Raw genomic sequence first — 24,484 nt, forward strand, 5'->3', positions numbered from 1 at the left:
GCTAACCACGCTCTGCTACCATTTGAAACCGTACATCGCCGCTCGCACACCCACAGCAAACCATCAGGGAAGCGCGCGCCCATGGTGGCGAACGGATGCCGGATCAAAAACCAAACTAGGTAAAAAAGAACACCGTGGTCAGTATACTCAGGTTCATTTACTAAGACAACCGCATAGGCCTATCCAGTCAAAAATAAATAAATATATATATATATATATATATATATATATATATATATATACTATAAATAAAAAAAATAAAAAAGTGCCTGCAGTAGTATATCCTCAAACAATCCTCGTCAGGTGCACCTGCATACAAAAAATTAGAAACGCCATAATTTGAAACAAGAAATGCCAAAATTCCACCCGGTATCCTTCGGCTAAGGGCGGCTCCTAATGAAATCCAAGAAATAACTAAAATAATATCTAAAACTAACTTAAAATTAAATAACAATAAATATAAACTATTATATAAATGGCAACAATAACAATAACAAATAAATAAAGAATATGGGCAGGGTATCACAGATGTTGACTAGTAGAAATGTCCATCATGGTGGACGTCCTTCAGCAGAGCGCAAAAGCGAAGGTTCTCTGCGACCACGCATGATGGAGAGATGACAGCAGAAAATCAACTCATCTCCTGGACCTCATCAGTGAGGGGCCGTAAACTTAGCCGCACATGTTAGAAGGAGAACAGCTCAGCAAAACTAAATAAAACACTTAGTTAAACAAAAATTTTAACTTGGAGCTAACTCCTAACTTGTACACCACGGCTCGGAGTCTTTGCCACTCCCCGGAAAGGCCAAACGCCTTCAAATGGTCAGTGGCCTCTGCAGCCAATAAACCAACACACATACACTATATAAAACACACATGAGCCGGGGAGATATAGGTATTGAACCAGCTCAGGTTATAGATCCAGAAACTAGGTAGCCATAGAAGAGTCTGTAGATGCCAGGTTATAGGATTCAAGTTGTCCTAATTGAAAGAAGATTATTATCAATGTAGACTATTAAATGTAGAAATAAAGAGGTAGACTATTAAAAGTGTAATATATTGTAAAACGTCCAAAGTGTATAATTCGTATAATTACAGCCATAATGTGCATGCTGAAACATTACTCCAGCAAATAGAGCGATTTTCTAAACAAATATGCTGAATTATAACATTTTAAGTAAACTTATTTTGTTTACTGTTTCCTCCTTGAAGGCTATTATCAAAACAATAATAATAGAAAATGCAGAAATGCATAAAACATATCTCAAAGCTCGGTCTAAGGTCAAGGTTTTAACTGATTTCTTTTATCATTCCCTGATAACACAAAGTTTAATACGAGTTCTCGACTTCTACACCATGTGAGCAAATCTCGATTTAACATTGTGTTTTAATGTAAACTTAAATCGCAATATATTGATTACTGATTACAATATATTAAACTGTGTATTGTGTGTTAAACCAATATTAAAGTGATAAAATTTACGCTTGCCAACTTTTAATACGCATTTGATCAGTACTTTAACGATGTTGAAATATGTTGGCGATTTGGTGTTGGTTCTTAGTGTGGCGTTTGGAGTCTGCACAGCGAAAAACATTTCTACTTTGGAGGACGTGTTTATAAATCCAGTAACTTGTGAATCAGCTTTCAGGAATCAAGTTGATCTCGATGAGGTAGGACTAGTATCTGTCTATATAAAAGAATATGATGTGACATTCTAAAACCTTTCTAAGAGAATGCATGATAAATTCATGAAGGAATTATTTAGATACATACAGAGTGTATAAAAGGTCTGGACCCCACCCCTTCTATTCCTCTATTTTGTTTTAAAGTTTAAAACGATATATCCTTTTAGGCAGTGGTGTATTGAGGAAAGGATGTTTCATTTGGTGATTTTGAAGTTTTGTGTGACCCAAAAATGCAGGATTTGGGAGCAACTCAACAATTTTAAATATAAACCCCTTTCAAGTGACCCTTCATTTTGAAGAGCATAAAAAACTTAAAGAATGGTGAAAACCAGAGATAGCACTCTCTTTAAGTTTTACAATTACATTTATGTTGTAAAGTTACTGTCTGCGTGGAGACAAGTTTATTGGTCGTTTGTGTTCTGAATCAGTTAGGAATGCAAGGTACGTAAGATCCAACGAAGATTAGAAAGTACACTGATAAAAACTTTATTTGCCAAGGGTGACCGGGCTTTCTCGGTTCGAGCTACGGTTTAGTACAAACAAGTCCATTCTTTGTTTCAATATAGCCAGAACAGATCATACTTTTAGAGTTGATGTTATCCAAGTGGATCATTATTATCCATCATTATTAAGGGCCACTTGAGATACTTTTTGGGATACTTTCAAGGGATACTTTTTGTATTTAAAATTGTTGAGTTGCCCTCAAAATCCTGCATTTTTGGGGGACACAAAACTTTTCAAAATCACCAAATGAAACTTGCTTTCCTCATTGCACCACTACCTAAAGGATATATCCTTATATACACTTTAGAATAATAAAGAGGGGAAAGCCCTGACTTTTTATTCACCCTGTATATTATTTCCAACACGATTGGATAAAAGTAGAGTTAGTGTGCCTGTGTAATCGTGAAATTTCAGGATTGCAGATATATTCCTACTTTTAAGTGTTTGAAATAAAATAGAACTATCAAAGTATAAATCTTTATACTTTATAGTTTAGACATTTGAACAATCAGAGAAACTTAAGATGCATAAAACATCTTGAAAGTTTTATTTTAATGCCTTAATTTTAATATTTATATTTTGTAATAACCAACATAATATTTTGACGCTCACATTAATTGCTATGACGATTTTTTGAAATCTGACCATTTATTATTTTCTTATTACTATCTTAATTATTATTTTAAGAAAGTTATAACCTACCTACTTGAAAATGTAGGTTTTATAAACTGACAATTTATTAACAATGTACTTTCTAAAAGTTCATAGGACTCATGCTACAGACAAACATGTTAAGCCGTTTAATGGGAAATCCATCACTTTTAAATAATTTAACTCAATAATGTGTATTGGAAATAAATAAAGTTTAGAAATTATCCGTAAACAGCACAAGAGATTTAACTGAATTGTTTTAGAATAATGTGGCCTATGAATTGGCCCAAGAAATTTGAAAGTTCTGCTTTTGTTAACAAATATTTCAAGACATTATGTCATCCATGTGTTCCCAAAATTACCAATCATTAATATAATTATCTTACTAAAGATATTTAAGAATATATGGATTATAGGCAGTTGAATAAGGATGCATCCCTAGATAGTCTTCATCACATAATGAATTCTGATTATGTTAAAATTTATGGAATCTAAGAGCATTCTAAGAAAAAAAATGGACTATAAATGGAATAGTTGAGACATGAAACTCATCGATCCCCTTCTCAACAAGCATGATCCTTGTAAAAAAGGAGTTAATAAGCGCTCAATGCTCACTCCTGAAATTTCCAATTTAATATTTAATGGTTCAACGAGACCCAATATATCGATACACCTGGAGGATTGGTCATGGATCGGTATTTTTAGCCCTCGCTATTCACATATTCCACATTACACGAATTATTTCACGCCGAATAGCCTCAGTGGCACTTTTTATTTGGCACTTGTCCCCGTCAAACAATCCAAAAGTTGCTTATATGGTGATAAATTTTAAATACTTAATCTTTCATCATCTGGAGATTTTGTTGCAACGGCATCTGCTGATTTGATGAAAGTAAATCAGTTGCCAAAGAATCAAATTTGTAACAACACGTCTACTTTAAATAACTTAAACATAACAAGAACAAATACGAAGGAGCTTGTACGTGACATCTCAATTCTTTTTTGATTGAAACTTTACGGTTTTTCTCCATAAATACTCTTTTACATATAGCACGATTTTTATTCCATCGAGAAGTACAGTTACATACAGAATAGTTCTAGTGTAATAATGGTTTATTTTGTGTGATTGATTATACATACCTCATTCGTCAACTTTAGTACATACTTGTATTTAAGTACACACATATTCGGAATTCTACTGTATACCAAAACTATATACGATTTGGAAAGACTATATGATAGTTCTAACACATCGTGGAATAAATAAATTGAAATAAGTGTACCATAAATAAAGCGAAAAGAGAATGAAACATTTGACTCAGTAAATGCTTGTTTGTTGTGCCCTTGTATTCTGTCGGAGTGACAGAGGCTGTGATAAATGATTCCGCTGTGTTTACACTCTGCTATATACTGATGGCAAACAGTGTCAATTACTATAAATATATTCAGCTAAGTTCATAATTTAACAACTTATTAATCTACGTATTATTGATATGGGGTACTATACCAGTAGAGAATTAACATTCATCATACGTTACAAATACTTACCTTATATTTGCGCGCGTGTGTTTTATCACTCTCTTAAATGTAATATTACTTTATGAGTGAAATAAAGCTTAAGAATTAGGAGATGTTCAAAATTAAAAAATCCAATACCGTTTAAAACTTCCTTTGAAGTGCTCCTATACAAAATATAGGTCGTTTAAAGTTCATAATTTAATAAATAAGTAACTTATATATTTATTTTATGTTCATTTATATTTATGTTTGTGTGTTAAACTATTTGCACTATTTAATCGTTAAGTATTTCACATTTAATTTATTGATCGTTATTTAGTGTTAAATGTATTAGTTTTATAGTTTTAATAGTATAGTATTTATATAAGTTAACTGACAATTATGTGTTCTTAATTACATAATGTGTCACGTCATATATAATTATTATTTGTTGGCATGTTGAATAGCTATTTATACTGATATTTTTATGATATATAGAACTTATGGTACATTGTTTTGCATATTTAAATCCATCTCGTTTTTCGCAAAAATAACAAAATGAAATGAATACCTGCCTCAAAATATCTGTTTCTATTAGCTTACCATTTGACACGTCTTTCATAGAGGGAATTGTTTGTTAAACAGTTATTGTGTGTGTGTGTGTGTGTTTTTTTTTAATGACGGTATGCTATGAACTTGCCCCACCTCTATCACTGCTTGGCCCGGCGTTGCAGTACCGTAAAACTGACCCACCCATTACAAAAAAAAAAAACAAACAAATAGAAAAAAATCTATACACATAAGGGTTTAATCGTTTTTATGTTATTTACAAGTAAATTTTTCTTTTAATAACAATATGCATGCCAAATATAGTAAATAATATATTGTACGTTAAAGGGAAAATATCCCAAAAAGTATTATTTCCTGATTTTGTGCAGGAATTGTAGCTACTATCATAGTACATAGCACTTAACATTTCTCAATTGTTTGGTGAATAAATTAAATAAACTACATTATTTTTACAAGTTGATAATTTGGTGTTAAGCTACATTTAAAATATCACTAATATCTGCCACAGCATTGTCGTACTCAAAAAGATAATAATAGTTAAATATACTAGTATGAAAACATGAACCTCATTTAAGCAGATAAATAATTCTATTAACTAACAAGAATAAACAATGCCCAAATCACTGGTGTTCAGAAGCAGCCACTCATACAAGTATATATTTACCTAATTGCATAATTTTAAAATTAAACACATTTTAACTGTGTAGGTGAAAAAGGAGTTCATATTATACTGTTGTTGAGTGCTTTAAATATACTATTCTACACTTTCAGGGTTCAGAGTGACATAAAAGTTAATTATTATGAACCAAAGCCATGCAGAGGCTTGTAGGTAACTTTTTGTAGTTTTTCCGTAAATTTAGCAATAAATAATCCGTATTGGGATTAAATACTCCGTATATGGTGAACTGGGAATAAGAATAAAAAAAAGAATAATTGAAAAGGAAAAAAATAGTTGGATGCTCTAACTCCTCATAAAGTGACTGTTAATTACAGAATTAAACGGTTTTAATTCAAATGATAATTTTACATCGCTTTATATTACCCGCTTGTACTGGGAATTTTAATTTAGATGAACAAAATATAAAGGAATTAAAATCACCGAGCGGGGCACTGCACCAAGAGTGTAAGAAGTGAAAAATGGTACATTTCTATAAATGCTTTGGGAAATGACTGCTGTAAAACAGCAACGTAAATAATAGTAATGAATGAATATAAGAACCCCATAATACACGGAGAAAAAATATCAATTTCAACAAATAAAAAATTACAACTCGAGGTGCTCCGAGGTCACCAATCAAAGTAAAATCCGGCAGGGGATTGTGGGTAGTATTTTCTTCTTGTAAACTCGAGGTGCTCCGAGGTCACCAATCAAAGTAAAATCCGGCAGGGGATTGTGGGTAGTATTTTCTTCTTGTAAACTCGAGGTGCTCCGAGGTCACAAATCAAAGTAAAATCCGGCAGGGGATTGTGGGTAGTATTTTCTTCTTGTAAACTCGAGGTGCTCCGAGGTCACCAATCAAAGTAAAATCCGGCAGGGGATTGTGGGTAGTATTTTCTTCTTGTAAACTCGAGGTGCTCCGAGGTCACCAATCAAAGTAAAATCCGGCAGGGGATTGTGGGTAGTATTTTCTTCTTGTAAACTCGAGGTGCTCCGAGGTCACCAATCAAAGTAAAATCCGGCAGGGGATTGTGGGTAGTATTTTCTTCTTGTAAACTCGAGGTGCTCCGAGGTCACCAATCAAAGTAAAATCCGGCAGGGGATTGTGGGTAGTATTTTCTTCTTGTAAACTCGAGGTGCTCCGAGGTCACCAATCAAAGTAAAATCCGGCAGGGGATTGTGGGTAGTATTTTCTTCTTGTAAACTCGAGGTGCTCCGAGGTCACCAATCAAAGTAAAATCCGGCAGGGGATTGTGGGTAGTATTTTCTTCTTGTAAACTCGAGGTGCTCCGAGGTCACCAATCAAAGTAAAATCCGGCAGGGGATTGTGGGTAGTATTTTCTTCTTGTAGTTGCGCAATAAATTTATCTATAAACAATCCGAAACCGCATTAAATACTCCGTAGAATAGTAACAGTAATATAAGTTAGGATAATGTTGCGTTTTCATCACTTAGCATGCGCCTTGGATTGAATGCATTTATTTTAGCATACGTTTTTCACATCATAAAGTTATTGTCAATAACATAGTCTTGGAACTATATTTTAAACCGCGTTAATTAAAAAGGTTTATATAAATCTCTGAATATTACCTGCTCGTACTCGGAACGTATATTAGATAATGAATATTTAAATAAACTAGTCGACCTAGTGAGGGAACCCACCAAGGGTGTATGGAAGCGAGAATGGCATAAAATAAAGATTGTACAGTATGTGGTCTATCTCAACATACTTTAAACCCTGTGGATTGAAAAACTTAATAAAATAGGTTAATGTTACCATTCTCATACATGGTATTTTAATTAGGTAATCCTCGTAAATGAAATAGCAACATGTATGCCTCATGGACTTCAATAGAAATCATCTTTATAAAAATTTTTAACGCCAATATGGGTCGAAATGAGGCTATAACTCGTAGAAGAGCTATTTTTAGATTCAACTGTATTAAGATGAACCACCCAGACCAACGTATGTATATACTTTCTTGATCAGTACAAGGCAGACACTAAAACAGCACCCCAAACCGGAAGTTGTATCCTTTGACCGAAGTAGATTTTTAGACCAACGTATGAATGTCCCTTCTAGATTAGGACAATAAGGCAAACACCACCGAAAATACTGTAGACTGGAAGCAAATTGCTATTGAGGTGGACGTTGAATGACAGAATAAGACTTTTCGGACCTATTAATATATGTGTATATACTTTCTTGGATCGAATCTACAATATCAACGGTACAACGTCACCGGAAATACCTCAAACCGGAAGTGGATTATTATGAATGGTTGTGGCCACTATTATATTGAAAAAAACTTTCCAGCCCACTGTATGTATATATTTTATTTATCATGGCAACAGGTCCAATCCTACAACAGTACATGATACTGAAAGTAAATTACATTAGCCGGAAGTAAACACTTGATTGAAGAAAACTTTTTCGGATTTATGCTTATATATTTTTTTTAATCGGGGCAACAATACAAACATTACTAAGGCACTGGGAATAACTTGTACCGGAAGAAAACTACAAGTACCGATTATAGACACTTTTTGACTAAAGTAGACTACTTGGACCGATAATGGATGTTTTTGGAGTTTGGCAACAATACAAACTATAACTGTGGTGTGTGAAATGTAGTTCTAACCAAAAATTCTTTATCATATTACACCAAGTGCTTTCACTAATATTAGTACGGACTTAGTATTCCTTCACTTTGGCCTAATTGAAGGAATTTAGTTTTTTATGAATTTACTGAAATTGTTGGAACTACTCATTCAAATATTATAGAATGTTGTATAGAAATGTGTGTATTTCACTGGTACTCATAAACACTTTTTCACACTCCGACTTCAGTGTCTCAAACCATTTCTCTTTAAATCCATTTTTATTAAAAAAAAACGTTTCCCATGACGTTTTTGAGTTTTACCAAATCTTACAATAATTAATGTAAAAAATAATACGTTTATTAAATGTACAAAACATAAATTAAAATATATTATTACGTTATATGTTATTATTTTTAGTATTATCTATTATTTGAAGAACATAAATCTGAAAAGTCTTCGTCAATCAAAAAGTGTTTCCTTCCGGCTATTGTAATTTACTTTCAGTAAAGTTGTTTCATATACATACACAAATACTTTACTTTCAAAATAGTAGTTTCCCCAGAGAATTAAACTTCAAGAAAAGGACGTAAAACAATGTATAACTGGTGAAAGACCAGTATAACTGCGTGGTGCACAGATTTTATAAACTTATTAAATTAAATTTTTCACAACTGAATATTCTTATCTTAGAGTTTTAAATGAGAAGATAAAGAAGCGATTTTTTGGGATGAGCACAACTATTGCGATGATGTCAAATTCAATAAAGCTTTCTAATTTTATTTATACTGTCTTTATAGATGGATATCATTATCTCCACGAAATGAGGAGGAAGGGTGAAGTATTTCTGAGTCACGCACTATCTCAACGATGCTCTCGTTGGTTAATTTAAGGTCACAGTTTATTTAATTTAGTAGAGTAGCGACAGCCACTAGCTCCGCCGCTACTTGGAGCGTTCCTGTATTGTTTTGTCTGTGATATTGAACAAGACGTGACCACTTCTTGGATATTTCCCCGTTCTCTTGAAGTTAGACCTTAGAATGTTGCTACTAATAGGTCACGTGTTCGTGTTGTGTATTCTGGTAGTTTCTGATGCGGATGACATCTATGGAGACGTGGACGACACTGACGTCATGGATCCCCTTGTGTGCAACCAAGTATCTTATGATGTCGTTTATGATATCGATGAGGTATGAGTAAATATATCTTCATACGAACAAAATGAAACCATAAATATTCAAACATTAGCTAACGTGAACTTTTGTAATTAATTCAACGTATAGTTACACTAAACACAAACGTTGGAGTTATTTATGAACTGTATTTAATTTATTTTCAATCCATAGATGGCCCAAAATAAATAGACCGATACAAATGGAGTATCGAAGTACCCGAGAGAACGTAACTAGTATTTACCGAACTGAATATCATTGTCCAGGATTAGTGACTTTTTTGGATTTTAAATGTGTTTCTTCAAAATAGAGTAGTTAATTTTAATTTGCTGTTTTAATATTAGGATAAAAACTTTTTTCTCAAATTAATAGGGTGTTCCTTGGATCAAGAGGATCCAATTTTTTAAGTTTTTTTGGGCAAGTTTTTTGGATTGTCTATGCGTTAACTCTTGACAGAAAGGTCCTATAAACCTGAAAAGCGGTACATCGATTTCTCTTGGTCTAAGGAAATATTGTGTTTATTTTTTAGTCAATAGATCGGTATGTCCGTTCGTGCCATAACTCTTGATAGAGAGGTCCTAGAGACCTGAAAAGCGGTACATCGATTTCTCTTGCTCTAAGGAAATATTGTGTTTATTTTTTAGTCAATAGATCGGTATGTCCGTTCGTGCGATAACTCTTGATAGAGAGGTCCTAGAGACCTGAAAAGCGGTACATCGATTTCTCTTGGTCTAAAGAAATATTGTGTTTATTTTTTATTCAATAGATCGGTATGTCCGTTCGTGCGATAACTCTTGATAGAGAGGTCCTAGAGACCTGAAAAGCGGTACATCGATTTCTCTTGGTCTAAAGAAATATTGTGTTTATTTTTTAGTCAATAGATCGGTATGTCCGTTCGTGCCATAACTCTTGATAGAGAGGTCCTAGAGACCTGAAAAGCGGTACATCGATTTCTCTTGGTCTAAAGAAATATTGTGTTTATTTTTTAGTCAATAGATCGGTATGTCCGTTCGTGCCATAACTCTTGATAGAGAGGTCCTAGAGACCTGAAAAGCGGTACATCGATTTCTCTTGGTCTAAAGAAATATTGTGTTTATTTTTTAGTCAATAGATCGGTATGTCCGTTCGTGCCATAACTCTTGATAGAGAGGTCCTAGAGACCTGAAAAGCGGTACATCGATTTCTCTTGGTCTAAAGAAATATTGTGTTTATTTTTTAGTCAATAGATCGGTATGTCCGTTCGTGCCATAACTCTTGATAGAGAGGTCCTAGAGACCTGAAAAGCGGTACATCGATTTCTCTTGCTCTAAGGAAATATTGTGTTTATTTTTTAGTCAATAGATCGGTATGTCCGTTCGTGCGATAACTCTTGATAGAGAGGTCCTAGAGACCTGAAAAGCGGTACATCGATTTCTCTTGGTCTAAAGAAATATTGTGTTTATTTTCTAGTCAATAGATCGGTATGTCCGTTCGTGCCATAACTCTTGATAGAGAGGTCCTATAGACCTGAAAAGCGGTACATCGATTTCTCTTGGTCTAAAGGAAATATTGTGTTTATTTTTTAGTCAATAGATCGGTATGTCCGTTCGTGCCATAACTCTTGATAGAGAGGTCCTAGAGACCTGAAAAGCGGTACATCGATTTCTCTTGCTCTAAGGAAATATTGTGTTTATTTTTTAGTCAATAGATCGGAATGTCCGTTCGTGCGATAACTCTTGATAGAGAGGTCCTATAAATTTGAAACTTGTTATAAGGGTTTATTTTGGTCCAAATAAAAACGTGATTAGTATTGGTCTCAAAAGTTTAGCAAAGTTGGCTAACTCCGTAAATAAATGCTGAGTTACGGTTTGTCGGCCTTTACAAAGTTGTATCGGTTTACTATGTCAAGATTCTGTGGCTAAAATCTTTCTCTGATATTTTCTTTATATCTCGCTAGTGAATGGGTTTTGGTGTGTAGCTTTCATGTATTTGTAATAAGAAGTTGCTGTAGTAGACATGAATGGAGGATATTTCCATTCTGTGTTTACAACGGGCAATATCGGGTTAGTTTTATACACTTGAAAGTATTCAAACATATAATTTGTATATGATTAATACGCATTTTATACATTCGTATTTAAGAATATTTCTCAATAAAATGATAAATTTCCTGATTTATATTTATAAGAATGTTTCATTGTCTGATATTCACCATAAAATAGCAGGTTGTGTAACATTGAAAATTATTGTAGAGATTTTCGCGCGCTGTTTGTGTTAACCAGCTTTGTTTAATTCAGTATATTTTCGATCGGAGTAGTTTATTAGGCTGATAGTGTTGACTGCCACTCTATCTGATGCGGATTGAGGACGCTCGAGCTGGTGTCGGTGTCGGGGTGATAAACAAGGGTGCAGATTTACGTGGTGCCAGGCTGGCCTACTTAGCCTACTGTAACTCTACTCTCTCAATCGTTCTCCACTTGTTAACTTTATTTTTCTCCACTAAAAATCTCAGTTCATGAAATTAAGTAATTATTTGGTAGTGCATTTTGTTGCGTTAAAATGCAGTCGTTGTTTGTAAAACAAATTTGTACTTGACTGATTTTTTAAATTTTAGAATGGCACCTTTTAAATATAATTTTCTAAAGTACAGAAATGTTTTATTAATTCATGAGTATTACAGGCTTTTGCAGTAGACGATTTGAGCAATTTTGTAACCAGGCCTAAAGAAAGACAGTACATACATTAGTTGTGGCTTCAGGGAGTATTAGTTTTTTAAATTATTTATGACTTAACTTACTAGTTAAGGAATGTTTTATAATAATATATAATATATATAAACACTATAAAACGTTCATATTCTTATCTTCGTGAGTGTAATATGCCGCTAAATACCACTACTTCAACAATTTATCAATAATGATTGTGATAAGTTTATCTAGTTTTCCTGTCATTAGAAAAGATATCTTAAAAGGGCTGTGACTAAAACCTTTTTAATTCATAAAACTATCCCGATCAAAACCGATTATACCACTTTAATAATACACAAAAGTTAATAAATTAGAAAGTTTGAATGGTAATATATAAAAAAGAAAACACTAGAATAAAACTGGTCTCTTTGTACTACCGATTTAAAAAAAACCTTAGCATTGTATGGTAGCTAATCGTTTGTATTTTGTGAGATATCTATTTTGCAATGAATCGGTAATAAGAACATTTTAATGTTCAAGATAGAACATATTTAGGTATGTTCAACATTCGAAACAATGTGAATGTCAAGTTGAACTCCATATATATTTGAACAAACCCTGTTTTAGTGAAATATATTATTGCACCCCATCAGAAAACCATAAGGTGTTTTTGTGAGACAAAGAGGTCTCCTTTATATAACCTGTAAAGGAGCGCCACATTTCATCACCGATTTTTTTCTGAAAAAAGCTCAGATTTTCTTGTTTTACCATTATATACAATTTGTTCACTACTTGCTTACCTAGATTAAGCACCTTCAATTCAGAAACGGTCACCTTTCGCTAGTAGGATCGTACGGTTTGTGTAGTTATCTATTCTTGCTTCAGCACCGTTAGAGAGTTCTTGTGCTGTACCCAACTTCTTCGCAAAAAATATCTTTAGTAAACCACCAAACTTGGATTATTATTTTATCAATCTATTCAACATAATTCGATGTTTTCGTAACAGAAGGTTGTTAGTATTAATAACAGTGCATCGCAGTGCAAGGTTTGAAATGGACTCTTTGCAATAATCATATTCAAATAATCATTGTTTAATAAACTTCTAAATTATTAAATGTTCTCTTAGGTGGTCAGTGAAGTTAATGGTTTATTAGAACCAATCTCAGAATTCAGTGCATAGCTTGCAAAGTTTAATAGTTGTAAACATTTTAAACCGTGAATAGATTTACTTCCAATTGTTTGGAGATTTATGAGGGATATAGGTCGTAGTTTATCCATAATAGGCTTCCGGTCAACACCCCAAAACGTGACTTGGAGATGATTAGAAAAATTTCTGTTGTATACCATACAAATAAAGAAGCAATGGTGGGAAGGGCTGATTCGATGTGAATGTTGAATTTAGCTCCAGTTCACCTTCCTCTTACGTCTAAGTCTGCAACAGCATAAGATTTCAGATGCTGCACGTAAGAGGACAGTGAGCTGAGCTAAATTCAACATTTACGTGCCATACAGGTTGATTAGTTGCAAGCAATAATTTCATTTTGACGGTTACCTGTCTGTAGGAATTAGCACATATTGTTCATAAACATTTATCGACCTTTCCCAAGTATTAAGTCTCGTCAGTCTTGAACAGCTTGTGCTGTAAAATACTAATGGCTGAATAATCGTTTCTTCTAATCGCTAGAACTAACCACTACGACTGATCATTAGACGTATTCATTAAGATCTTCCAATTAGATAAAACTATTGTGGAAATTTCAATTTAAAATCCTCCTCTACAACAATGTCATCATTGCTACCCCTATCGCGATAGTATTTACAATGCAAGGCCTGCATTTTTGAAAATTTCAAATTTCCCCTTCAAGTTTTAACTAGCCAACCTTAAATGGCGTTTGCTATCACAAAACTCATGAATGAAGATCACAGTACTCATGCAGAACTTTCTAAAAATAACTCACATGCCATGATTCTGGAAATTTAAATTTTACCCCCAGATGATTCCCCGGCACAAGCCAAGATAGGGACTTTAGAAATAAACTTGACTGATATTTGTCACTTAAAAATGAGATATCAAACTTTTATTTACTATCACTAAATTTGCAATCTATTTCGTGTCAAAAATGGGCATTGACAAGAAAAAATAAAAGGCATCTTGTTCTGATTAAGTATGATTTACTTCAGTAAAAACTGAAATAACACAAAAAGGTAATATATTTAGATTTTCCAATTCTTTTAAAAAATCAGATAACTATGTTTGATTTTACTTGTTATACTTTTTTCTTTTGCTTGGTTATAGCATCGAATTCCAGCTTTTTGAGTCAAAGAAGAGGTAGGAAATTCATGAATGATGACTAACAACCTGCTTTGTAACAATGCATATTTATTTATTTTAACACGCCCAGGGTAAATGCCAATTACAAGAAAATTTAATCAATAAAAAATACTTATTCTATAAATACTATTCCAAAATTACTATAATTCTCAAACAAATACTGTAAAAAAATATTCTGTAAATGACAACCAACGTAATAACATAACAACAATATCAAACTACGAGACAAAAATATCTTTTATATAACAAATATATAACACTACATTATTAACAACAATATTATAATAATAAATATTGGATTACAATACAACAACATTTTTAATAATACATATATTATATGTGTATTATATTTTTTCCATCATTTAGAGATTTTGCCAGTTGATTATGTCATAGTGATTTTAAAGGATCTTATTTATAAACAGTGCAGCATTCCTTCTAATGAACCCCTGTAGTTTGGTCGGTGGCCTATCCTGTTTTATATAAAATATTGAAACCTTCATTATAAAGTACTGAACTCCGATTACTAAACTGGCGAAACTAATTTTATGTCAGCATTTAAGAATATGGGAAGGTCTGTTTGTCTAATAACTTAAACGTGTGGGTTGTCAGTAAAAGACGAGCAATAACTGTGGGCACGAGTAAAGTCGTATATGTACGTATAAACGAGCCAGTGCACCTACATTCATGGCAGAACTTGGCGGTTACGGCTCTGGGCGCCATCATGTGAGAGTAACTGCATACTGCACTCTCAATTACGACGAAATCACCGGTCGTAAATGTTAAACCGTTATTTACTGCGGTTCGGGTTAAAAACTGTTTCTGAATACTATATGTCTGAAGAATCCGATTTTCAGATCGGATCTTGCGAGAATTGCTGCGCTCTATAATCCCTGTCAATTGAATATCCATGACAAAAAACGACGTCATGTGTGCGGAAATCTGTTACACAGTGAGTGATTATCCATGAAGCCAATCCAAAACACAATTTTTGTCCAATTACTTTTTCAGTTCATTAGAACTTTGCGGGTTTCTAACGCAAGACCAGCTATATAGAAAGATCATCTTAGAAAGTGTAAAAACAAAATACAATTCCTAACATGCAAACACACCATTCTGAACTAATGGCGGATATACCAATAAACCTACTAAATTGTATTTATGGCTAGTTTCAACTCAATTACGGAAATACCATCTGACAGCCTGAGGAACCTAGAATGTTTAGTTCGCCGCTATTTATGACAAACATTATTTAGTTATTTTTTATTTTCCACAATAATTTCACTAGTTACTTACTATATAACAAATTAACATGGTTGATCTAGTACGAGGCTCAAAGCTGGTCAGTAGATAAACTATTTAAATAATAATGTGTTCTGTTCATTAAAATGATGCCCCCTTCAAATCATACACATGTTTCTTCGCATCGTTTTTGTATTATGTATGTGTTTTGTGATATCTGAAATCCTCCTAGATATTTTGCAAGGATCCCATAGTATGCACTGTTACTGAAAAAATTTATTTTACTGTGTATAAATTATTATATTTTAATTGTAACCCAGGCCTACGTTATTTCAACAGGCTGTATAGAAGACTGTGTAGTAGAGTGTATAGAAAGTATAACAATCATACAAATTTTGTCATGCAAGAATAAAAATGTTACATCCCCATGGCAGACAGTAAAGAAATTGTGTCAGCCTAATGAGTGATCATGACGCTCAGCCAAAATCAATGTGAAAGTTGAGTTTAGCTCCAGTTCACCTTCCTCTTAGTGCAGAGTCTCTTGGATGTGATGCTGTCACAGACTTGACTCCTGGAATCTGGAGTCATGTTCATCTGAAGAGATCCAAAAAGGTCTGCGACGAATAAACTCAATCAGAGACATCATGACTACTAAATATAGTGTAATTCAAGATTCAAGTCTGTTAAGTCAGATTCCAGGTGCTGCACAAGAGGAAGGTGAACTAAGTTAAACTCAACATTCATGTTAAATCAACGCTTCCAATAAAAGCTACGAATTCCATGGTTATACATCAAAGAATTCATTCTTTTTAATGTAAACATGAATGTTTATGTGCAATTTAAATTATGCAGATTCTTTCTCGAAATATCTAGTCGTCCCATAATAGATTTACAATCTTTGTTCATTAGATTGGTTTTCATGTGTTATATTGTAAAAGTCTTCACACCAAGCCCCTAAAAGAAAGGCTTGTCCTGGAAAAAAACATGTGGACGATGTCTGCACCAAAATTTCCTCAGTCATCTATGCTTTGAGGAAATTGGTATAATTTTGTGAAATACGCCTATTGAAAATGGCCTATTATGGAGTAGTGTACACATATTTCATACGTCATAATATTGTGGGGAGGGCGTGCTAATGCCCATTTTAAGGGGTATTTCGTCCTCCAAAATTAGAATCAAAGAATCCTGTAGGGGTTCTTTTAGAGAACTTAACAAATGTGAGGTGACGCGGGGCAGGGACGTTCATGAGTACAATACTAGAGGGCGGGATGCGCTCTAATCTGCGCAGCACAGTCTCCAGGATTTCGATGATCTGCCATCTGAGGTTGGAGCTAAACTGTTCAACAAGCTGCCCTTAGAGCGTGAAGAAAATTGGAAACCACTGTTTAAGAGGAAGCTAAGGCGACTACTGGTGTAAAGAGCCTACAAGGATTTTGCGTATAATGAGGATTAATCAATTCTGTTGGGTTGGGGGTGCGGTATTGTGCAGCACTTTAGCTTTTTACCTTGCAAACTTTTTACATTCTTTGTTTACAATTACAAGTAGAATTGAATTTTATATTTTAAGAGTACTTATTTTTTAATTGTATTGTTTTGTTGAGTTTACTTATATTCTTGAATATTGTAATCTATATGACGCATGTCATACAATATTATTATAACTGTCTACGGCAATAAAGCTATTATTATTATAACATTAAAGAAAATATAATGTTGTTAGGGTAGTTATACAATATGTGTTAATATGCCACATGTTAAAATGTCATATGATATTACCCAATTTGTTTACAATTTGCTGCAATTTTCTCTTCCGTCATGGTTACCAATAGGACCAATGTAGAATCACGCGTTGACGCTCAGCCAAATCCCATGAGTCATATGCACCATAATCGAAATCAGTATTACCTATATAGTGTTATGTATATGAAGTTACACGCAAAATTGCAAGTCTATAGGTCAGTTCGTTTTCAAAATATCGTGCGGACCGACAGAAATAAATTACATTTTCCAGCCCCATGAGTGATAGATAGGGTTCGCTATTACTCAGACAATAAAAAAACAAAACAGCTGTTCCAAATACGCCGTGCTGAATTTTACGAGGAAAAACATTTTTTCCGTTTCATGATTGATCATTATGAACCGGGAAAATACAAACAGAAATCAATGTAATTTCGAAAGTAAATAATTGAAAAAAATAATGGTGATGTATGTTTTAAATACATTGTTTTAACATATGAATCAATAAGTAAAAACTTAAAAACTGCTGAATTTATGAGTCACCAGATGACCAAACATCGCAATGGCTGATCCAGTACTCATTTTGTTATGGGTGGGGGCATATAAATCACGGTTTTAGTTTAACATTATCTTTAGTGTAACAGGTTATTTTGGTTTTCGATACAATAAAAAATAAAGAATTGTTTAATAATGTACTTACTCAAAGTTTAGTTCACTGAGTTAAGTTAATTTGTATAAGGTATTTTGATATTATCAGGAGACCACTCTGTCCCTACCTACTAGTTATTACGCGATATAAGTAGCTTTAGGTTAGGTTAAAGTAAATAATATGTTGTTAGTAGTACCAAAACTATAGTTAACTATAATTAACTATATCTTTTTCAAGTAGATCTACTACTTTATTTCTTGTAGTTTGTTATTTGCTCTAAATTTATCTTGTTAATTCTTAAATGTTTATCATTGTTTTTCTTTATCTTGTTGTTGTTGTTATTGTTATTATACTCAAGTTATATTAGTTTTCGAGTTGGTTAGTGTTATTTATGATTTGTTATTTTTTTATACTTATTGAATAGTTAAAACTAACACACCATGTTTTATTGTAAATTTGTTCGATTATGCTGTCTGTCTGGAATTAATTAATTTGTATTATTCTTATAAAAAATGGTTGTCCGTTGATAAACAAATAAACTAGTTAACGCTTGAATTTTGGTACCATCTCGAGGGGTGTTTTTCTTTTTTCGCCAGAAATGCAGGGTGGCGGCGACCACCGACGCCTGCAATGATGGCCAATGGTATATCCGATTGGTACTTTTCCGAAGTCAGCTCACGTGCCAGAGCGTTCAACGTGATGTGACGTCAGAAAATTTGACGATCTGGGCCGTCATCAAAGGTCGAGAAAATACTGATCGGAAATTCCCTGGCCGACATTGTGGGTTTCGGTGACGCCTTGCACACCCCAATTCTGGCGTAAAATTAAACCAACAATCGAGATACCGGTAGTACTTAAATTCAAGCTCAGATCACGTGATCGCCCGTAAATTTTAATATGGCCCGAAGAAATAAGGATGGCCAAGGCACGAGATGTCGAAACCAAACTGAGACAATCAGACAATTTTTCAAAAAGCCCTTGGAACATTATAAAAAACAGCACAAAACAACAAAGTTTTTCAAAATTTTCAATTCCAACACTTAAAACAACAAATAAAATAATTGATGATCCGTTTGAAGTGGCAAGTGAATTTAACAAATTTTTTTCAACTGTGGCTGAACCAGACGACTCATTTTCGGATAGCCCTCGCGATGACCATTGACGAGGACCGATCTCATCTATGGTTCTTTTTCCTGTGAGTGAGGTGGAGGTGGCCCGTATCGTGCGGTATTTGAGACCGAAAAAATCCAGTGTGACACCAATGGCATGTCTGTGTGGTTGCTCAGGGGGGTTGCTTCAAATACCTCTTGACTCCAATCACCCGACTGATCAATCTTTCATTTGCTCAAGGCGTATTCCCGTCAGCATTGAAGATTGCCAAAGTTTATACCAATTTTCAAAAAGGACGATGCTTGCATTCCAAGCAACTATCGTCCAATATCTATACTCCCAGTTTTCAGCAAAATTTTTGAAAAAGCTTTTCTCAAACAATTTGAACAATTTCTTGATCGTTACGAGGTTCTATGTCCCGAACAATTTGGGTTCAGAAAAAACAAGTCGACAATCGATGCTGTAACGAATCTCATTTACAATGTTGTCGAGGGCCTGGAGAGGCGAGAGCACGTGCTAAGCATATTCCTCGACCTCTCTAAAGCTTTTGACTGTGTGCATCATGCAACACTGTTGCACCAGTTGTGGTCAAGTGGTATTCGGGGACTGCCGCACGATTGGATATCGTCTTATATAAAAGATAGAGAGCAGTCCCGTGCAGATTGCGAGTGTGTCTTGTCAGGCAAAGTTAAAATGCCCTACGGTTGACCCACAGGGATTCAATATTAGGGCCAGTCCTTTTTCTAATTTACGTCAACAGATTGAATTCTGCAATCCAGAATGGAAAATTGATTCAATATGCTGACGACACGACTCTCTGCATCAGATCAAAATCAAAAAAACGAACTTGAAATGGAGTCATTCATTGAGTTGAATTCATGCATCGAATATTTCTCCAGAATCAATCTGAAAACAAACAGTTCAAAATCAAAACGTCATACATTTTTGCCTTCGGCAACAACAAGAGCAAGAGCTTCGACCCGCGGTGATGGTGGACGATTTCCTTCTGGAAGAAACAGACTCCATTAAGTTCCTTGGAATGTACCTTGATTCGGGGGCTGTCATGGGGACGATCACATTGAAAAACGTTTGCTCTAAGGTCGCTTCGGGAATTTATGTCCTGCTCAATCTTGCAAAATTTTGTTCGTTGGATGTATTAAAAATGGCCTATTTCGGTCTGATACATCCACATTTGACATATGGCTTGAGATTGTGGGGAAGCTGTTCCAAATACAGATTTGAAAGAGTTTTCAGATCTCAAAAGAAAGCCGTAAGAATTCTTTCAAAATTAAACCCCAGAGAGTCGTGCAAATATGCCTTTAGGGAGCTTGGATTGCTGACCCTTCCCTGTCTCTATATTCTCGAGGTGGCCTTGTACTGCCGATTTAAATGCGAGTTGGTGCAGGGTAGGGATGTCCACCAATATGGGGACTAGAGGCAGGAATAACTTTCGAGTCGAACAGCACAGAACGGCAGCTTTCGAACACTTACCATCTCAAGTTGGAGTCGGGGACTAATCAATAGGCTCCCTGAAGGCATCAAACAACTCAATGAAACAAAAAAATTCAAAACTCGACTAAAACATTTTCTTATGTCAAAGGCATTTTACTCAACTGATGAGTTCATGATGGGGCCGCTGGGATGAAAATTTTTAAAAATTAACAACCACGAAATCCCCGGTTCTGGTACATACAAGAATCGTATTGCATTGTATGTATTTACCTTGACCAATATCATTTATCTGATGTACTTATCTACTTTATATAGTTACGTTGACCGCATGCCATGCAATATTGTAATTGTTTCACGCAATAAAGGATATTATTATTATTATTATTATTATTATTATTTTAATTTAAACTTTTCCTATTTAAGTTTAATAACAAAATAGTAGATAGACATAAAGTGGCCTTCGGATAATACAAAAGTACAGTTGATTGTATCTTTTACGGTTATGTTACGAGAGTAATTTAGATGTTTCGACAAAATTTTTTCAACAGAAGGTTTCTCAAACTTCGGAGTGTATCCCATGTCTGTGAAGTTGGCCCACCCAAAATAGCCACCCACTTAAAAAAGTTAGGACTCGTCAGTTTACGTTTAAACTAACGATTCCAACCATTTTTAATTGGATAGGCTATTTTTGGTGGGCCAATTTCACAGACATGTGTAGCCCCCCTGGCTCCTCCTCTGGATCCGCCACTGAGACGGTACGTTTTACATTTTTCTTGAACTTTGAGGAGGTGTTAGGTAAAACCTTCTCAAATAATACAACTTACGTAATGTTGTATTACATATATTACCACAATAACGCATATATTTAAATACATTCTATGGATAGTGTGTAGGTGTGTAGTGTGCAAGACCGGGTACGTTGCAAGGGTAGGCGGGTGCACAACTGGCAGCGAGCCCAAGCGCCCAGGGAACAACGCCGGACAGTCTGCCGCCAACCCGCCCGCGCCACATCGATTCCGACACTTCCGAATTTGAACTGTCTCCCACCCCCTCGCACACCCCCATCGTCACACATCCACCGCCGCAGCAGGGGTGTAAAATGTGTCAATGGCTCTTATCTGGGTAACACTTGTTCCGAGGGTTGTGGCAGTGGAAGTACTTATCTCCTAACCCGATATAAGCCTATATCTTGTTAAAATGTTCAAATAGTTCTCGGTCTCTGCTTGTGTACACACACGAATTCACTGTTCGTAAAATGTTTAGAATTTTTATAATACTAAAACTGTATGTATTGCTACTATTTTTCATTTTGTTTAGTTATTAAAATTAATCAATTAATTAAACAGGGTTATCGCTAATAATGCTGACACTCTGAAAAATATTCGCGGTTTGCTTCAAGACCTGAACTCGTTTTAATTTCAAGCGACGATCTTGGAAAACACTCATGCTGTTTTTGTATTTCATAAGCTATTTCTTATAACCCATTTGTGTTTATAGTTTTGTGCTCATTTTGGACAATCATGTTAACCGTTAAACTTCAGACTAATAAAAACATGCGTAATCTTTTTAGATCGTGATCAGGCTTCCGCACAATGTAATTACGATATATTCATCGGATAACAAGCCTGGCTTGTGCTTGTTCCAGCAGTGTTTGAAAATGCTTTTCACAAAATCTCTCCACGATAAATTGACGTTGGTAAAGTTTAGAGAGCTGTTTAATTCTTCCCTAAAATTTGCCTACGTGGTTTTCTCTCACCACATTGCGAGTGGATTTGACGGCCGCGACCTCTCATTGGCTCCCATCATTCGTTTCTAACCATGGGTACGTGAGGGCTTGTTTCCGGTATTTACAACAATATCTTGTTACGAGTATGCGAGAATTAATAGGAGTGCCTTAATATCTTCAGTGCGTAATATTACCCATTATGTTTTCCTCCGAGAGGATTTCGTGCTGGGCACTTCATTGTTTTATCGCCGTCAGAGAGTGTCCAAATGTCATTGTCTCGTTTGGACTACAGTTCCCTTGGAATCTCAAGCTCGGTATCGTGCCATATCCTCTCACCATTTCACTTTAATCAATTAGTTAAGTATCGTGATAACCAAGGCTGGTCCCATTTTACAAGAACAGCGTCGGAGGTAGTTATATCGTCTACACGATACTTTGGGACGAAATATGATCGTCTCGGTGCATAACGTCTAATGCGATGGCTACATAGAGAATCACGAATTTTGTGAGACAGCCTTGTGACCCACTGCGTGAAACAAAATACCAAAAGGATGGATCTGAGATAGGCAGTCAAAAGTCTCCCCCACTTGTCCCACGTGTTATGCGACAATTTTGCGAAATCATCCGTGAAAATCCTTTTATTTGGTTTAAACAACTTCAGTTCATGAAATCGTAAATCATTTTTTATTCAAGGAAAAAGCAATTAATTGAAAAGTTTCATACTAAATAATCTATTTTTTATAGATAGATCATTATAGATTAAACAGATATTAAATAGATCATTAAACCTGTCCTTGCACTTGTTTAATACAATATTTTATAACAATATAAAGTTTTTATTTTCTTGCATTGTAATTTGTAATCATATATAAGGTCTGTAGATGGATCAGTTGTACTCGGTGGAGCATCGGGATGAAGAGATGTTCTGAGTACAAAGTACATTTGCACGACATCGCTTGTGGCAAAGACAAATACACCTCCTTTTGTGTGCAGTTGATGGGCCTGTGGCACACGGTAGAGATCATCCAGCACCGAGACGAGCAGAGGTTTCGCGGCGTGCAGACGACGGACACCTGCCCCATGGTGCACTTGGCCAAGACTGGAAGCAGCGACCTCAAGATGCTCTGGCACGAGCCGGCTGGCTACGTCGAGTACAGGTTCCGCATCACGGACATAAGCAACCCCGGCTTCTGGCTTTCCTGGGGGCCCCAGAACGGTAATTATTAGATAAACACTGATAATCTTCTACTCATATTTTGTTTTATGCGTGTTTCTTTTAAAATCTCAATTCTGTATATTTTTAAAAGTATATTTTGGCAGTTCCCTACTTTATTTACACCACAGATCAAACTTTATATATATACCGGCTTTAATTTTTTAACTGTGATATACTTTGTGAATGATAAAGCAAATAGTTCAATAGAATAATAATAGGAAGTGGAATCCATGCATTGTAGCTCTGTTTTTTACTTCTTCGAGATGGGAAGATGAGGCTGAGAATGTTAAGATTAAGGGTGCACTCTACCACTCTCGTGAACGTTGATGCAAGGGTTTTTAATCTCCCTTATTGTACGCTCATTTATTGAGCAATTACAGACGTATTGTTTTCATTTACTAACTAAATGTTTTTGTACGCATCTACATCATTTTTGAAATTTAAATGCAACTTAAGCTGCACATCAGGTGCAAAGTTTTTTTTTTAATTAAAATTAAAGGCATTTCAACGCTTAATAAAATAAAAAAATTTTATTATAAGAAATGAATATATACGGGCTTAGATTGTCGTCCATTCTTCCTTTCCGACGCTGTCACAAACTTGTCTCCTGGAATTTTGAGTCCACCTCCGTCTGAAGAAAAAAAAAAGGTCGGAGGCGAAGAAGCTCAAAACAAACTATTTGCATAGTTTTGACATCAAAGACAGGCTACACAAATCAAGCGTAATCTGTATAAAGAGGTGTTGCCTCATCAGATACACAATTCTATGTGTTTATTCCACTGCCCCCCCCCCCATATATTGGGGTATTCTTAACCGCAGATTCCCCATGGAATACCCTCCAAAACAAAATTTTTAAATCCCCATAGCTACAAACATGTTTCAAAAGTTATTGTAGCAATTGAAGGGGCTTTGCCAATTAGGCCGTGAAGACAGATTAGACTGTGATGACGTACAGACAGCTGCTGACAGGCCTGGATGTGGCCATTGTTACTGTTATTGGTGGACTCGTATATACTAG

The 24,484-nt window shown here is 34.9% G+C and overlaps 1 protein-coding gene across 4 annotated transcripts in view; it reads left to right on the forward strand.

Annotated features, from left to right (window-relative positions):
- LOC124359927 overlaps positions 1-24,484 on the forward strand; it is a 49,497-nt gene that overhangs the window by 13,530 nt on the left and 11,483 nt on the right. For 2 of the 4 annotated variants that reach the window (XM_046813073.1, XM_046813074.1), the window contains exon 3: positions 23,244-23,466. In XM_046813073.1, the coding sequence (XP_046669029.1) occupies positions 23,244-23,466 (223 nt within the window). Of the gene's footprint in view, positions 1-1,331; positions 1,672-9,078; positions 9,358-23,243; positions 23,467-24,484 lie in introns of those variants that run through there. The other 2 variants (XM_046813071.1, XM_046813070.1) reach the window with 2 other exon arrangements.

Source organism: Homalodisca vitripennis, chromosome 4, assembly GCF_021130785.1.
Source record: "Homalodisca vitripennis isolate AUS2020 chromosome 4, UT_GWSS_2.1, whole genome shotgun sequence".
NCBI lineage: Eukaryota > Metazoa > Arthropoda > Insecta > Hemiptera > Cicadellidae > Homalodisca > Homalodisca vitripennis.